Source organism: Schistocerca cancellata, unplaced genomic scaffold (genome assembly GCF_023864275.1).
Source record: "Schistocerca cancellata isolate TAMUIC-IGC-003103 unplaced genomic scaffold, iqSchCanc2.1 HiC_scaffold_1101, whole genome shotgun sequence".
Classification (NCBI taxonomy): domain Eukaryota; kingdom Metazoa; phylum Arthropoda; class Insecta; order Orthoptera; family Acrididae; genus Schistocerca; species Schistocerca cancellata.
This window is the reverse complement of record NW_026047100.1, coordinates 495,057-514,170: the sequence shown is the minus strand read 5'-3', so window position 1 is coordinate 514,170 and position 19,114 is coordinate 495,057. Positions and strand designations below refer to the sequence as shown.

Sequence of the window (19,114 nt, the reverse complement as noted above, 5' to 3'; positions counted from 1 at the left end):
AACAGCGCCTCAAGCGAACAAATGTACAACTAAATGAAACTTTATAGCTCCCTTAATTCGCCGACAGATAGTGCTTAGCTCTGCCCTTTGTCGTTGCAGAGTTTCAAATTCTTAAAGTTGTGGTATTCTTTTTGAATCACCCTGTAAATTTGTGAATGTTAGTCCTGTGTTAAAAATTACAACATAGACAACTGATTTCCATTTAAGCAACTCCTGACAACATTAAAAGTTTTAGTGGAAACAGGATACTACACCCATTGTCTTGTTGTTGCTTCGGTAAAGTACGCTATTTATTAAACTTATTTCAAAGACAAACAGTTACCCTTTCCATATCTTTTTAGTTTAATAATAAAATTCTTTAATTCCTAAATTTTCGGATTACTTCATTGTCAATCGAAAACAGAGGAACAGAAGTGCAAAAAATATCATCCAACTATTTAACTGCGAAAGTTATATTTGAAGAGGCTCGTCAGTAACAAGCTGAATTTTAGAAAATTGCCCACGAACGTACTGGAAAACTGAAAAATATCGTCAAAAATTATAACATAAGAGAAGCTGTCAAATGAAAAAGAGAGAGATGGAAAAAAAATCAAAACCTTTATTATTTCAAAAGTAATCGCTACAACTGTTAACGCGTTTATTGCAGTGCTAGAGAAAACGGTCCAGTGCATTCCTGCAGAAATGTTTCTGTTTGGCTACGGAACCATTATTGCGCCGAGGCGTGCGTCTGTTCGTCCGTAGGAAATCGACGGCCGTGGAATGTCTTTCTTCAGGGCTCCAAACACGTAAAAATCGCTTGAGGGAGAGATCAACAATGTGTGGAGGATGAATTAGTGGCTTCCCAGCGAAGCTTCTGCGGCGTAATTCAAACAACCTTGGCGCATGTCGTCTGGCCCACACATATTCCATACAGGGCCGATCTCACCTCACGCGTTTTATTGGCTAACACTTAGAAAATGTAACAGACTGCCCTCACTATGCTTGTCCATTCTCCTTTGGAGTATTGCTGCGCGGTGTGGGATCGGTACCAGATAGGATTAACGGAGTACATCGAGAAAGTTCAACGAAGAGCAGAACGTTTTGTATTATCGCGAAATGGGGTTCAGAGTGTCTCGGACATGATACAGGGTTTAAGATGGACACCATTAAAACAACGACGTTTTTCGTCAAACGAAATTTCAATCACCAATTTTCTCCTCCGAATGCGAAAATATTTTGTTGACGCCGACCTACGGAGAAACAATCCTCATAATAAAATAACGGACATAAGAGCTCGCAAGGAAAGTTATAGGTGTTCGTTCTTTCTGCGCGCTGTCCGGGAGTGGAATAATAGAGATTTGTTGTGAAGGTGGTCCGACGAATCCTCTGCCAGGCACTGAAGTGTGATTTGCAGAGTATCTGTTAAGATGCAGATGCGACATTCGTGGCCGTCGGTTTGCTTCGGATGAACACGTGCACGCCTGAGTACGACCACGGTTCCGTAGCCAGCCCAGCCGCAAGTGTTTTTGCATGTAAGCACTGAACGTCTTGTCTCACACAGAGCTAAATGTATTAAAAGTTATGGTTACAACTATTGAAACAATAATCAGTTTACCTACTTCTTTTCATACCTCTTACTTCAGTTGTCTACCCCTTATATCTAACTGAATAAAACAAATTTGTCTGTGATGCCAATGAGCAATAGTCTGTTAACAAAGCAATGCATAATTTATACGGAGATTCAGCTTATGTACTCACAATTGAAAAATATTTTATCAGATTTTATCTAGATTTTGACTAAAAAATCTCTCAAAATATGGTGAATGTGCTCACCAGTGGTATGCATTTATAAATTTGGGTTTTGAAAAACCAGATTTTAGTGCACGCAGTATGCTATAGTACAGTATTTCTTGTTGAGGTCAGCCTAAGGCGAAATTTGAACCGAATTGTATGTCGACCTAAATCGGAAACCTTACATACTAATTAGAGTTGTATCGTCTAGACAGTGATTCCCAACCTATCTTAGATCATTACGCCTGAGTCCAGTTGGACACTAAGATGTACCCCCACCATTGCCCCCTTCCGCTCCCCTCCCCCCCCCTCGCCCAGTCTTGTGCTGACCCCTGCCCTCCCCCATATTATCACCAACTTAGCGCCTAACTAAACTGAACAAAACTGTAGAATAAAAGACACATCTTGGAAGACTTTTATAATGGTGAAAGGTGTGAAACATTAATGATATTTAGTGTGTGTGTGTTTGTGTGTGTGTGTTACAACGAATGATAAAGCGATTTGGGTGCACTGGAAGTGTAACCCGCAACTCCTTCTCCGATAAGAACGCTAACTTTCCACAGTGAGGGTAGACACATCCTACAAAGCATACTTCCCCTGCATTACTCTTCTCCATTGCGGCTCTTGCTCGACCTCCACGCTGCAACCCGATTTAAAATCAAACAAGTTCAGATGTGTGACTATACTTACTGTTTGTGGCCCAATTGATTGCTGAACCCCTTAATAGTAATACAGTGGAACCCCTTACTTCTGAACTACTACAAATAGGACGACTTCAGTCTGTTAATCCATTGTACCTAACTAGTTGATTAATAATACTAAAAATAATAATACTGTGTTCAGCCTTATGTAGTTACCCCTGTATCGTGGTGTCAATTAATTCCTTTACCTGTTACGAAGCGAGTAATGAAGCACTTTCTAGACGACTGTAGGTACTATCTACAACTTTTCTTGAGATATTTAGCATTTGTTAGATATGTGTCTCACTTTTATCATCAGAAAGTGACGGAACAAAACAATACAGATGTGCATAGTAGGTGGACTATGTGAGGAACCTGTAACTTCCATCAAATTAATGAACCAATTGAGAAAAAGTAATTATTGATAACTTATATGAACAGTGTTCGACCTTTTGAAAACAATTTAGTTTTGTGATTGAAACAGAATCGAGTTGTTTGGTTTTTACCCCGCAGAAAATTTAATTTTACCCCTCTGTGGGTCAGTTACCCTCACCTTGGAAACCACTGGCCTAAAACAATGGTCCATACTGAAGTCAGTGTTGGCACGTAACAACACATCCATGGCTCGTGTGGTGGCCGATATTTGAGGGAAACCTTTGCTTTGTTTATCGAGAATTTTCAACCGTTATTAATAATCATATATCCTCTAAACAAATTTAACGCCCCAAGAGACTGCGTGTCATTTGGGTCTTAAACGGGCCTCGACATGACAATAACCATCATTTACTGATTAGTTGTTCATCTATACCACTAGATTTTATCTGTACCTAAAATAATCTCGCATGAGAATGAAATTTTAACCAAAAAGTCGCGCAGCCATGGAAATACTGGAGAATCAGTTTGGTAGTGCTCGGCCAAGATATTCACAGTGTATCACTTTGCATTACCGTCGCTGTGCAATCGGACCACCGGGTACTGTTCCCGACACTATGACTGATCAAACCGTTTAGTAGCTATATACGAGCTCTTTGCATTCCGTGCTGAGACTGCTTTTGTGTTCGCCAAATGCTATTGCGTGTACTGAGCGACGGCGTTCTGAACGATATTAAATACTTATCATCCGATTTTTCGAAAACTGTTAAGTGAAAAATATTTGATATTTGCACATCTTACAGACTGATACTTTCATTCGACAAAGACTTAAATTTCTCTCCCTTATCCGTCATACTTACTGCGCCGCATCAAATTAAGTAAAACATTGTATGTGTTAGAAATGTGTGTGAATTCCTAAGGGACCAAACTGATGAGGTCGTCGGTCACTAAACTTACAAACTAATTAAACTAACTTATGCTAAGAACAACACACACACCCATGCCCGAGGGACGACTCGAACCTCCAGCGGGAGGGTCAACGAAATCCACGAAATGGCACTTCAAACCGCGCAGCCACTTCGCACGGCAGTAAAACATTGCACGAAATTTTAAAGAGTTCTCAAAGGCAGAAACGGAAATTCCTAAACTTTTCGTATGGTAGCTTTTAGTTCATATATTGCAGTGAATGACATGCAGATACAATATCGACATTGAGAGCAGTAGGAATCGTGAAAGAAGGCCTGGAGACACTGGAAGGTTTTAGATAGATTATATATAAGGCATGACAGAGGTTTAGGAACCGAGTTCTAAATTGTAAGACATTTCAAGGGGCAGATTTGGACAATTTATTGGTTATGAACTGTAGACTAAAACTGAAGAAACTGCAAAAAGGTAGGAATTTAAGGACATGAGACCTGAATAAACAGAAAGAACCAGATCCTGTAGAGAGTTTCAGAGAGAGCCATGACAAGAACAGGGTAAAGACATACAGTACTAGAAGTTCAAAATGGTTCAAATGACTCTGAGCACTATGGGACTTAACACCTGAGGTCATCGGTCCCCTAGAACTTAGAACTACGTAAACCTAACTAACCTAAGGACATCACACATCCATGCCCTAGGCAAGATTCGAACCTGCGACCGTAGCGGTCGCGCGGTTCCAGACTGAAGCGCCAAGAACCACTCGGTCACACCAGCCGGCAACAGTACAAGAAGAATGAGCAACTTTGACAGATGAAATAGTGAAGGCAGCAGAGCATCAAGTAGGTAAAAATACGAGGGTTAATAAAATTCTATGGATAACAGAAGAGATACTGAATTTAATTGATGAGAGAAGAAATATAAAAATGCAGCAAATGAAGCAGGCGAAAAGGAATACAAACGTCTCAAAAATGAGATAGACAGGAAGTGCAAAATGCCTAAGCAGGGATGGCTAGAGGACAAATATAAGGATGAAGAAGAATCTACTTCCGTGGTAAGATAGATAAGTACAGGAAAATGAAACAGACATTTGGACAGAAGAGAATCACGTGTATGAATATCGAGAGCTCAGATGGTAAACCAGTCCTAAGCAAAGAAGGGTAACCAGAAAGGTCAAAGGAGTATATAAGGGTCTACACAAGAACGATGTACTTGAGAGCAATATTATGGAAGTGGAGGAGGAAATGGATGAAGATGAAATGGGGGATACGATAGTGCGTGAAGAATTTGACAGAGCACTGAAAGAACCAAGTCGAAACAAGATCCCGGCAGTAGACAACATTCCATTAGAACTACTGACACCCGTGGGAGAGCCAGCCCTGACAAAACTCTACCATCTGGTGAGCAAGATGTGTGGGACAGGCGAAATACCCTCAGACGTCAAGAAGAATATAATAAATCCAATCCTAAAGGTGCTGAAAGGTGTGAAAATTACCTAACTGTTTATTTATTTATTTATTGTTCCATGGGACTAAATTAAGGAGAAGTCTCCATGATCATGGAACGAGTCAATACATGAAATTATAACACGATATTAGAAACAGATAAAATGAAATATAAAGAAAACATATTCAGGTAACAAGTCTTAAGTTTAAATAAAGAAAATCAACAATATAACACCGGAATTTGCTTCATTTTTTAGGTCTTCCAGGAGCTCCTCGACAGAATAGAAGGAGTGAGCCATGAGGAAACTCTTCAGTTTAAAGTTAAGAGTTTGGGCTACTGCTAAGATTTTTGAGTTCTTGTGGTAGCTTATTGGAAACGGATGCAGCAGAATACTGCACTCCTTTCTGCACAAGAGTCAAGGAAGTGCATTCCACATGCAGATTGGATATCTGCCTAGTGTTAACTGAGTGAAAGCTGCTAACTCTTGGGAATAGGCTAATATTGCTAACAACAAACGACATTAAAGAAAATATATACTGTGAGGGTAATGTCAGAATTCCGAGACTATTGAATAAGGGTCGACAAGAGGTTCTCGAACTTACACCACATATAGCTCGAACAGCCCGTTTTTGAGCCAGAAATACCCTTTTTGAATCGGAAGAATTACCACAAAAAATAATACCATACGACATAAGCGTATGATAATATGCGAAGTAGACTACTTTTCGTGTTGAACTGTCACTTATTTCAGATACTGTTCTAATGGTAAATAAAGCAGCATTTAGTTTCTGAACAAGATCGTGGACATGGGCTTTCCACAGCAGCTTACTATCTATCCGAACGCCTAGGAACTTGAACTGTTTCGTCTCGCTTATAATAAGCCCATTCTGTCTGATCAAAATATCGGTTCTTGTTGAATTGTGAGTTAGAAACTGTAAAAAATGAGTCTTACTGTGATTTAGCATCAAATTATTTTCCACAAGACATGAACTTATTTCATGAACTACATTATTTGATACTGTTTCAATATTACATACAAGTTCCTTCACTATCAAGCTGGTGTCATCAGCAAACAGAAATATTTTTGAATCACCTGTAATACTAGAAGGCATATAATTTATATAAATAAGAAACAGCAGTGGCTCTAGCACCGACCCTTGGGGAACGCCCCACTTAACAGTGCCCCATTGGGACTGAATATCACTACCACTCCCAATATTGCGAAGTATTACCTTCTGCTTTCTGTTCTTAAAGTAACAGGCGAACCAATTGTAAGCTACTCCCCTTACTCCATAATGGTCCAACTTCTGCAGTAACATTTTGTGGTCAACACAGTCAAAAGCCTTCGTTAAATCAAAGAAAACACCAAGCGTTCGCAACCTTTTATTTAATCCGTCCAAAACCTCACAGAATTGAGTTGTTAAACCATTTCTAAAACCAAACTGAACATTTGACAGCAAATTATGTGAATTTAAATGCTTCAGTAACCTTGTATATACAACCTTCTCGATAACTATAGCAAACACCGATGGCAGAGAAATAGGTCTAAAATTGTCAACATTATCAATGTCTCCCTTTTTATAAAGTGGCTTCACTACCGAGTACTTTAATCGGTCAGGAAACCGGCCACTCCTAAAGCAAAAGTTACAGATATGGCTAAGTACTGGGCTAACATACATAGAACAATACTTCAGTAGTCTGCTATATAACCCGTCATATCCATGAGAGTTCTTGGTCTTTAGTAATTTAATTATTAACTCAATCTCCCTCTTGTCAGTATCATGGAGGAGCATTTCAGGTAACAGTCTCGGAACACTTTTTTCTAAGAGTGCTATATGATTCCCTGTTGGGACAAGGTTTCTATTTAGTTCGCCTCCTATATTCAGAAAGTGATTATTAAATACTGTACATATATGCGACTTATCAGTAACACGGACATTCCCACTAGGCACTGATTCTATATCCTCGACATGTCTCTGCAGACCAGCCACTTCCTTTACGACTGACCGTATGGTTTTAATTTTATCCTGAGATTTACCTATTCTATCTGCATACCACATACTTTTTGCCTTCCTAATAACATTTTTAAGCACCTTACAATACTGTTTGTAATGGGCTGCTGCATTTAGATTTTGACTATTTCTAATGTTTTTATATAATTGCACTTTGTTCTACAAGATATTCTTATCCCTCTAGTCAGCCACCCAGGCTGCCTGTTTGTGCTAGTACCCTGTTTTGAACGTTCTAACGGAAAGCAACTTTCAAAGAGCACGAGAAAAGTCTTGAGAAAAGCATTATATTTATCGCCTACTGTATCAGCGCTATAAACATCTTGCCACTCTTGTTCCTTTAGAAGGTTTACAAAGGTCTCTACAGCAACTGGATCAGCTTTCTTAAACAGCTGATGACTATATTTAACACGTGTTGCAGCACAAAAATCTTTTAGAGTTAAAATTTGTGCATCATGATCTGAAAGGCCATTCACCTTTTTGCTAACAGAATGCCCTTCTAGTAATGAGGAATGAACAAAAATGTTGTCTATGGTTGTTCTACTGTTCCCTTGCACTCTCGTTGGAAAGAATACGGTTTGCATAAGATTATATGAATTAAGGAGGTCTACCAGCATCCTGTTCCTTGCACAATCGCTTATGCAATTAATATTGAAGTCACCACATATAACAAACTTTTTGTATTTCCTATAAAGTGAACCAAGACACTCCTCTAGCTTTAGCAAAAATGTTGTGAAATCGGAGTCTGGGGATCTATAAATAACAATAGTTAGAAGTTTACCTCCATTAAATTTAACCACACCAGCACAACATTCAAACACCTTTTCAGTGCAGTACTTTGAAACATCAATTGACTCAAATGGGATGCCGTTCTTCACATACATGGCTACTCCCCCACACCGCAAAGAGCTCCTCGAAAAGCTGCCAGCCAACCTGTATCCTGGTAAAGGAAGCCTCTGAATTATCTCCTTATTTAAGAAGTGTTCAGATATACCAATAATTTCAGAGTCAACATCTATAAGCAGTTCACTAACTTTATCTCTAGTACCTTGTATATTTTGATGATATATACTAATTTCCTCATTACTCGGATACCTAAGCTTTGTCAAAAATGGTTCCTTTGTTAGAGATACTTCCGTTAGGCAGGACTACCTATCAGCTGACTTCAGTCTAAAAAAGGTGCAGCTCTAACACCCATTACTACAGGAAGTTTCCCGTGAGTGATCCCACCACCCCCAGCTAAAAGCTTTGCCAACCTCCCCTTCCCATACCTGTTGAGGTGCAGGCCGTGTCTAGTGAAACCCGTCCTGCTGATAGACTCCACCGGCACCACTGAAATGTGACCCATGCTTTCTGTCATCAGCGCACCCCCAAGTCTCATGCTATTACGCCTGACGGCTGTATTAAGATGAGGCCGATCGTGACGCTGAAACAGTTCCACGAAATGCACATTCGTGTTGCCAGTCTGAGTGGCTATCTTTTCCAGATCACCATCTATGTCATACTCCACATCCCTATCAGTACTATTACCAGTTCCACCCACAATCACTACCTGATCCTCTTTAGTAAAATCCCTACATAACCCCCTTATTTTATCAGTCACCTGAGCCAATACTGAATTAGGCTTCACAATGCTGGTGACCTGGTACTCACTCCCGAGCACATCCTGCAACTGCTGGCCTACACCTCTGCCATGAGAACTACCTAACAGCAGAAACTTCTTCTCCCTCTTCGACTTTGCAACTGTTCTAGCCACCGTAACTACTGAGGTCTGCTGCATACTTCCTACATCTACAGCTACTAGAGATTCCTCTCCACTAGACTCTGACAGTTGGTCATATCTATTGTAAACACCAATAGAAAAACTATCTGAAAATCTTCTTCTCCTAGCAGATCTCTTGCCAACAGCCAGCTCCCATTCCCCAACATCCTTCCCCCTCCTCATCCTATCTAGCTCCTCCTGTGCGATTTTCAACTGCACCTGAAGGGCACAGATCTCCTGCTCCTATATTAACCTACTCTTGCTACATAACCTGCAGTTCCATGAGAGGATCTCACCAGAATGACCACTGGCTTCCCCACTGCATTCCCCCCAGTGAAAATACTTCGAACAAGTCTCACACCGCAATCCACTACTCATGAACCTACGTCAAAGCCCACACTTCCCACTCATGGTAAAAATTTCCTTTTTGTAAGTTCCGCTACTACAATAGGAAGATGTTAAAAACCTGACTACAATAATCACAAACTTACTCTACAAGGGAAGTAACTACTATTATTAACAGTATTAATAAACAACAAATGTGAATATAACAAAAGACTAATACAGAAAGAGAATCAAACGTCTGATGACACAGTAACGAAGCTGAAAACAGTTCCCAAAAGGTTCTTCTGAAATTATTTCACAAGAAAACACAAAAAACACCGCTTGAAGACTACTAAAGTTCTTAAATAAACCATTATACACAAACAATTAAATATTACTTAGCTTTCGATGCGCCGCTACAGCTGCAACTGGTCAGCGCGGAATGTAAACACAGGTAAGAGGTTACCTTGCTCGATACGAAACACTCACAAATATCAGGTCACAACACAAGAAAGGCAGAGGTGAATGAAAAAACCACTAATAAGTCACTTATATAGTAAATATTATCACAAAAACCTTTAAAATATGTATCTGAAACCTAAAAATATATAAAAACTTGGAGAGCGATCTCACACGCAGTCACTCGCTTATGACGTCACACCAAAGATTTCTACATTCAAAGCTCCTGCTAGCAACTGTAAGTTTAATAAGTCACGTTTACAAAATAATAACACGAATTTTTTACAGTCGAATGGAAAAATTGGTAGAAGCCGACATCGGGGAAGATCAGTTTGGATTCCGTAGATATGTTGGAACACGTGAGGCAATGCTGACCCTATGACTTATCTTAGAGAATAGATTAAGGAAAGGCAAGCCTACGTTTCTACCATTTGTAGACTTAGAGAAAGCTTTTGACAAAATTGATTGGAATACTGTCTTTCAAATTCTGAAGTTGGTAGGGGTAAAATTCAGGGACGGAAAGGCTATTTACAATTTGTAGGGAAACCAGATGGTAGTTATTAGGGCCGAGGGCCATGAAAGGGAAGCAGTGGTTCAGAAGAGAGAGAGACACGGTTGTAGCCTACCTCTGATGTTACTTAATCTTTATATTGAGCAATAACTGAAGAAAACAAAAGAAAAATTTGGAGAAGGAATTGAAATCCATGAAGAAGATATAAAAATTTGAGGTTCGCCGATGACATTGTAATTCTGTAAGAGCGGGGTCAGGGATTTTCTTTGCCTCGTGATGACTGGGTGTTGTGTGCTGTCCTTAGGTTAGTTGGATTTAAGTAGTTCTAAGTTCTAGGGGACTGATGACCATAGATGTTAAGTGCCATAGTGCTCAGAGCCATTTGAACCAATTCTGTCAGAGACAGAAACGGACCTAGAAGAGCAGTTGAACGGAATGGACACTGTGTTGAAAGGTGGCTATCAGATGATCATCAACAATAGCAAAATGAGGATAACGGAATGTATCCTAACTAAATCAGGTGATGCTGAGAGAACTAGATTAGGAAATGAGATACTTGATGTAGTACATGAGTTTTGCTGTTTGGGAAGCAAAATAACTGATAACTGTCAAAGTAAGGAGGATATAAAATGTAAACTGGTTATGGCAAGGAAAGCGTTTCTGAAGAAGAAAAACTTGTCAACCTCTGGTATAGATTTAAGCGTCAGGAAGTCTTTTCTGAAAGTATTTGAATGAAGTGTAGCCATGCAGAACTGAAACATGGACGATAAATCGTTTAGACAAGAAGATTGCTGAAGATTAAACGGATAGATCACGTAACTAATGAGGAGGTACTGAATAGAATTTGGGAGATGAGTAATTTGTGACACAACTTGACTAGAAGAAGGGATCAGTTGTGAGGACATGTTCTGAGGAATCAAGTGATAAATGTGGAAGAGACCTGGAGACACTGGAAGGTTTCAGATAGATTATATATTAGGCAAGACAGAGATTTAGGAACCGGGTTCTAAATTGTAAAACATTTCCAGGGGCAGATATGGACAATTTGTTGGTTATGAACTGTAGACTAAAACAGAAGACACTGCAGAAAACTAGGAATTCAAGGACATGGTACCTGGATAAACAGAAAGAACCGGAGTCTGTAGAGAATTTCAGAGACAGCCTTGACAAGAACAGAGTGAAGACATACAGTACAAGAAGTTCAAAATGGTTCAAATGACTCTGAGCACTATGGGACTTAACACCTGGGGTCATCGGTCTCCTAGAAATTAGAACTACTTAAACCTAACTAACCTAAGGACATAATACACATCCATGCCCGAGGCAGGATTCGAACCTGCGACCGTAACGGTCGCACGGTTTCGGATGGAAGCGCCAAGAACCACACGGCCACACCGGCCGGCTACAATACAAGAAGAATGAGCAGCTTTGACAGCTGAAATAGTGAAGGCAGCTGAGCATCAAGTAGGTAAAAAGACGAGGCTTTCTCTAAGTCTACAAATGCTAGAAACGTAGGCTTGACTTGCTTTAATCTATTTTCTGAGATAAGTCGTAGGGTCAGTATTGTCTCGCGTGTTCCAACATCTCTACGGCATCCAAACTGATCTTCCCCTATGTCGGCTTCTACCAGGTTTTCGATTCGTCTGTAAAGACTTCGTGTAATTATTTTACAGTTAGGTAATTTTCACACCTGTCAGCACCTTTAGGATTAGAGAGCAGCGTGGAGGGTAAGACCAAGTGATGAATACACCAAGCAGATTCAGAAGGATGTAGGTTGCAGTAGGTACTTTGAGATGAAGAAGTGGCACAGGATAGAGTAACACGGAGTGCTGCATCAAACCAGTCTCTGCACTGAAGACCACCTCAACAATTATGCATTACACACATTAGAGACCCATTCGTATACTGCTTTGTACTTTTAAACCTGCTAACGGAAGAATCTCATTGTTTTACTTTCATGGCTCAAAATTTTGTAAACGTATGGGAATATTTAGAGTCATATTAGTTATGCTGAAGATTATATGGGTAAATCACGTAACTAATGAGGAGGTGCTGAGTAGATTTGGGCAGAAGAGGAATTTGTGGCACAACTTTACTAGAAGATGAGATCAGTTGGCAGGACACGTTCTGAGGCATCAAGGGATCATCAGTTTAGTATTGGATGGCATTGTGTAGGGTAAAAATCGTATTGGGAGAGCAAGAGATAAGTACATTAAGCAGATTCAGCAGGATGTAGGCTGCAGCAGGTAATTGGAGATAAAGAGGATTGCACAGGATAGAGTAGGATGGACAGCTGCATCAAACCAGTCTCAGGACTGAAGACCACAACAACAACAACTAGCTATGAGGAATCTTTGTGATTGAAGGTAACCTACGCCGTCCTCCTGCATTCCCAACATGAAGACCAGCGAGGACGTTTCTGGTGTCATCAGGGACAACGGTGGGGTACCAATCGCCCTCTATATGGCCCGACAATCAGGAGTGATGGTGAGGGGTGCCACTTCTTTCATATCAGGACTGCTTTGAATGCCATCAGCGCCATCCCTATAGCGCAGCGGTACGTAGACTATATTCCACCCTCCATTTTGTTGCCCTTCATTGCGAGCCATCTTGGACTTACATTTCAACAAGACAATGCCCTTCTGTACGCGGCGAGAGTTTCTACTACTTCTCTTCGTGCCTACCAAAATCTAACTTGGCCAGCAAGTTCGCTGAATCTCCCCCCAACTGAGAATGATTAGAGTATTATGGGCAGGGCCCTGCAAACATCTCGAACTCTTGAAATTGGAATGTTTTAGGGATCATCAGTTTAGTATTGGATGGCAGCGTAGAGGGTGAAAATCGTATTGGGAGACCAAGAGATAAGTACATTAAGCAGATTCAGCAGGATGTAGATTGCAATTGTTACTCGGTGATGAAGAGGCTTGCACAGGATAGAGTAGCATGGAGAGCTGCATCAAACCAGTCTCAGGACTGAAGACGACAACAACAACAACAGAACATATTATTTCACTCTCTAATTATTGAGTTTTACATCCGACAGACGGTCCATGTTGACTTGCCAGTCGCAATGAAATGCTAGTCACCAGTGTTTGACAGAAGTATTAGGTGAAAGAAATTGATTTTTGCACATCTTACAGTATGATATCTTCGCCTGATAAAGGACTGAATTTATTTTCGTTGTATGCTATATTTATTCTGCTCTTGCACATTAAGGAAAACATTGCACGAAAATTTAAAGAATTTTGCAGACGTAGAAACGCCTTGTGTAAATTGTGCTTATGGTTGAATTTAGCTCATACACCGCAGTGAATAAAACTTAGATAAAATATCGAAATTTTATTTAAAATTAAGACTAGAAGGATATCTGATGTCGTTCTTGAGTTAGTGGGTCTTACATCCGCGACCTCAGACATGTCCTTTTTCATAGTGAATGCTGTCGTCATAACAATCGTCATGTCTAGTAAACGATTCAAGATATCGAAACGAGATCTTCTGCAAATGATAGCACGCAAAGAGGCAGCAGATATGTTGCTTGATAAATACTCGAAACATTATTTTTCTCCGAAATACAGAAGTAACTCATCCACAGCAGTGAGAATTTTGCGGCTCAGGACGCATCGAAACTCCACAGAACTGTAGGAAAAACCTAATGGCGCGCTTATACGAGTACACAGCGCCTGGAGAGCGGCGCAATAGGACTGCATACCCGTTCGCAGCTCTAAACTCCGTCCAAATAGGTCTCCGAAGTCCCAACGGGATCGACCGATCGCCGTGTCGTCCTCATGTATAGGGGTATCTGCATGCGGATATGGAGGGGCTTGTGGTCAGCACACCGCTTGTAACGTACCTACAACAATTAAAGTCTATGTTCGTCTGTGAAAATGGACTCGATAAGCAACGTCACTGTCATTTAAGCCCTCAACAGATCGTTGCATGAAAAAATTAAAACTGACATTTGGATAAGCTATCTTATTGCGTATTTGAATATGGAAAGCTACAGAAATAAATGAACCTGTAACAATGAATACCTAAGTTATCTCACTGCGTATTTGAAAAAGTTCGCAGCAGCACGCAGCAGCAGCGGCTAAAGCTTATTGTTACTAAAAAAAAATGTAAGAAATAGGAGTTTGCTTGGGTCCTGTTAACTAGTAAATATCTAGTAAGAAGGAATTTCATAAAGTAAGTCTATTGCAAAACTTCAGAAATCCTCATGACCAATAATAGTTTGACAAGTTTTAATAATGGCGAAATGCCTAACAATGACCTCATAAGTATTAATAATGGCTAAGTGCCTGATTAACTAATTATTTCAATTTCAGACTCATATTAATATTTAATAGGCACAGCATACTTATGAATTACACGTGGAGAATAATTATTACTATTTGGAAGATAAGGAGGCTTGTTTAACTGACTAGCAACTGAATTTTAGAACATGTTTTTTGCTCGAGTATCATGCCGTTTTTGGAAACCCAGAATCTACTAAGTAGGAATCAACATGGATTCCGGAAACAGCGATCGTGTGAAACCCAACTCGCTTTACTTGTTCATGAGACCCAGAAAATATTAGATACAGGCTCCCAGGTAGATGCTGTTTTTCTTGACTTCCGGAAGGCGTTCGATACAGTTCCGCACTGTCGCCTGATAAACAAAGTAAGAGCCTACGGAATATCAGACCAGCTGTGTGGCTGGATTGAAGAGTTTTTAGCAAACAGAACACAGCATGTTGTTATCAACGGAGAGACGTCTACAGACGTTAAAGTAACCTCTGGCGTGCCACAGGGGAGTGTTATGGGACCATTGCTTTTCACAATATATATAAATGACCTAGTAGATAGTGTCGGAAGTTCCATGCGGCTTTTCGCGGATGATGCTGTAGTATACAGAGAAGTTGCAGCATTAGAAAATTGCAGCGAAATGCAGGAAGATCTGCAGCGGATAGGCACTTGGTGCAGGGAGTGGCAACTGACCCTTAACATAGACAAATGTAATGTATTGGGAATACATAGAAAGAAGGATCCTTTATTGTATGATTATATGATAGCGGAACAAACACTGGTAGCAGTTACTTCTGTAAAATATCTGGAAGTATGCGTGCGGAACGATTTGAAGTGGAATCATATAAAATTAATTGTTGGTAAGGCGGGTACCAGGTTGAGATTCATTGGGAGAGTCCTTAGAAAATGTAGTCCATCAACAAAGGAGGTGGCTTACAAAACACTCGTTCGACCTGTACTTGAGTATTGCTCATCAGTGTGGGATCCGTACCAGATCTGGTTGACGGAGGAGATAGAGAAGATCCAAAGGAGAGCGGCGCGTTTCGTCACAGGGTTATTTGGTAACCGTGATAGCGTTACGGAGATGTTTAACAAACTCAAGTGGCAGACTCTGCAAGAGAGGAGCTCTGCATCGCGGTGTAGCTTGCTTCCTAGGTTTCGAGAGGGTGCGTTTCTGGATGAGGTATCGAATATATTGCTTCCCCCTACTTATACCCCCCGAGGAGATCACGAATGTAAAATTAGAGAGATTAGAGCGCGCACGGAGGCTTTCAGACAGTCGTTCTTCCCGCGAACCATACGCGACTGGAACAGGAAAGGGAGGTAATGACAGTGGCACGTAAAGTGCCCTCCGCCACACACCGTTGGGTGGCTTGCGTAGTAGATAGGTAGATGTAGATGTAGATCGGACGTTGCTGCAATCTCAGATTAACAATCACGAGCCTAACCCTGCAATTTCGCTTTACGGTATGCTTGCGAATTTTACCTTCAATTCCATCTTCAAGCGTAGATAAGTCATCTAAATCTGTCCTGGCCCTATAAATGAAATAAGGCCTGGAGTGCGATAAGATATGTCATCACCGACGTGAGGGCAGTGTGACGTGTCTTCTCTCTCCGAGTTCTCGACCGACGCTATTGAAATTTTACTCTCGCAGACAGTCCTTGTCTCATAACACTGCTTAGAATCGCGCTCCCATGTTTCGCCATCAGATTGTTACTATCGATATCTGAGTGCTTATTTATTTCCATAGACAATTGCAGAATCTTACAAAATGCAAAGAATAGCCTTAACTTGGCCCTATTGTTTTCGATACTCATTGTAATATTTAATTAATATAATAGAGAATTCTGACACACTCCTTACACGCTTTCCCGGCTACTGTCAGTTTTCATGATCGGAGGCGCTACTTCTCAATCAAGTAGCTCCTAAATTTGCCTCGTAAGGGTTGGGCACACCCTGCTTTGCCAACAGTGCTTGGTAGACCGGACGGTCACCGATTCTAGCTCTAGCAAGGCCGGCAGCGCTTAACCTTGGAGATGTGGCGGGAACCGGTGTTAACACTGCAGCAAAATCGCTGGCACACCCTCACAGCAGCGAAACGGTTCGTAGCAGCTACGTGCTGCTGAGTGTGATTTTCTATACAAGATGGGGCCCCTCCATGCCCGCACCAACGTGGTGACCAGACCAAAAGTTCTACTGTCACCTCCGTCAACATGTTAGTTATCTAGTAAGTGGATCACAGGATGCTGGGCTGTGATGTTATCCGTGCGTCTGGGTAAGGCTACGCATTAACACGGTCCATCAGGTGATAGATGGTGGACGAAACGCGAGTGAGGGTAGCAATTAGAAGAGCAGAGGGAAAAAAGTGCGAAGGCTCGTGCCGTGGGAAAAAAAGGCTCGGCGACAGTAGGATGGGTAGTAAGAGTGGTAGTGGCTTACTAGCTGCGATAGTTCATGCAAGGTTGGATTTGTTAGTATGGGTATCATGCATCATTACCGTGGCAAGCGATGGCGATGTATCCCAGTTGCTGCAGCCGCTACATTCCTGGAACAATCGAGATCGTTATATAGTAGTGGGAGATCGGCCACAGGTCATCTCAGTGTGTGGGGGGTGTGTAGAACTTGTCTGCATGCAGTGTACGCTACGGATCCCTTGCGTGGTGCCAGTTATTCGGCAGTGTGTTCCAGCAGGATATCCAGTAATGGTGTCTGATTAACATGGGCTCACCTGTACCGTTGTGTTTGCGTGTTCTTGGCCATAGATGTTATGTCCTTCCACGTATGTCTTTTGGTCTCTCATTTTTCCATCTATGGTTGTGATCGTAGTTCCCCAGAACCATAATAAACCGGTTCTGCGAATGTCTGAAGTGTCTGTATAGTCTTCTGGTGAGTTTGTGGATTACGCCCGTGAGAGTCTCAAGTCGGTATTCCCGGTGAAGGTCCGCGATGCGTGTGTATCGTGGAGCATTGCTTATGATTTTGATTACTTTGTTTTGTATGAGCTGCAGACGGCGCAGGCGTGTAGGCGCAGCGTATCCCCAGACAGGAGCTGCGTACGTCATCAGGGGTCGGATAAGTGTCATGTACATGTACCTCGACACCCTTCTGTTCAGTGTGCTACGCCTGTTGAGCATACGGGAGAGCTGTTTGAGCCTCGCGCTTGCTCGGTTGGTCATGTGTTGTATGTGGTCCCCCCCCAGAGTAATTTTCGGTCCAGCCAGACACCGAGGCATTTGACTTTCTCACGGAAACGTTTGTAGAGTTATTGGTCTGCAGTATCGATGTTTGCGCAGTTGCTTCGGTCTTCTAGTGAATAGAACGGCTTCGCACTTGTCGACGTTTACTCTAACACGCCATTTCTGCAACCAAGGCTCAGCCACTCTGAGTGCAGTCTGTAAGCGTGAGGTAATGTTTGATGGTTTCCAATCTTGCGCGAAGATGGCTGTGTCATCCGCGTAGATTGCCATCGTTGTGTTGTGTGTGGTTGGGAGATCGTTTATGTATAGGTTAAACAGTAGGGGCCCTAGGATGCTTCCCTGGGGTATTCCCGCGTGTATACCGTGTCGTGTGGACTGCTTTACCGGCTCGTCAGTGTTGAAACAACTGTCTGTGAGGTATCATTGTATTAGACGCACCAGCCCGTCTGGGAATCCCGCATCACTGAGTTTGCGAATGAGGCCGTTGTGCCATAGACGGTCGAAAGCCTCTTCCATGTCCAGGAACACCGCCCCAGTTGCTTTGTTTGTGTTGAAGCCGTGTGTTATACGATCAACGACCCGTAAGAGTTGTTGTGTTGTGGAGTGGTGATTCCTGGAGCCGAATTGGTCTGGTCTCAGGATGTCATTTGTTATGCAGTGCCTAGTGATGCGTTTGAGAATCACATTCTCCACAATCTTGCTGAGCGAGCTCAGAAGGCTGATGGGTCGGTAATTTTGTGGGGGGCTGTGGTCTTTCCCCGGCTTCCTGAACATCAGGACCTTGGCCGACTTCCAAAAGGTGGGGAAGTGCTGGTATTTTAGTGTGGCATTCGTTAAGCGTGACTTGTCTGGCGACTGCCCCCTGCAGGTGCGGACGGCGCTGATGAAGAGCGTGTCGGTGTACCTGTCGCTGCGGCAGCACCAGCAGGCGGCGGCGCGGCGCATGTCCGTCTTCTCAGGGGTGTACATCCCGGCGGAGCGGCGCCAGCCCAGCCCCGTGGCCTGCACCGCGCTCGGCGCCACTCGGCGGCCCCTGCCCAGGCTATCGGCCGCCCGCCGCCAGCGCAGGTGCGTGCACACCCCTCCTCTACAGTACTGTGCTGTGGCCTGGCTCACACTGCAGAAGCACACTCACAACACTTCGTACTTCAAACCAGATAAATTAAGCTAAAGGAGAAACGTAATCAACCTCATTGTCATGAGATTCACCGAGAGGATCGACTGGCAAGGACGACACGAAAACGGGCGCAGTTTAAGTGGCATGTATAAGAAGCTAGTCATAAATTAAGATTATATAACTCCAAACATTTGTCCCTTCATCAAAGAATGATACCACCTTGAGTTTCAGTCCGTTTTTGCCTTCGTCCTTGAGCTCATCATTG

The 19,114-nt window shown here is 42.1% G+C and overlaps 1 protein-coding gene across 1 annotated transcript in view; it reads left to right on the top strand.

The window, feature by feature from the left end:
- Positions 1–18,903, top strand: part of LOC126155889 (PDF receptor-like) — a 287,262-nt gene extending 268,359 nt beyond the window's left edge. The window contains exon 11 of the mRNA XM_049916260.1: positions 18,601–18,903. Coding sequence (XP_049772217.1) covers positions 18,601–18,903 — 303 coding nt within the window. The remainder of the gene's footprint in view (positions 1–18,600) is intronic.
- Positions 18,904–19,114: the final 211 nt, after the last annotated feature.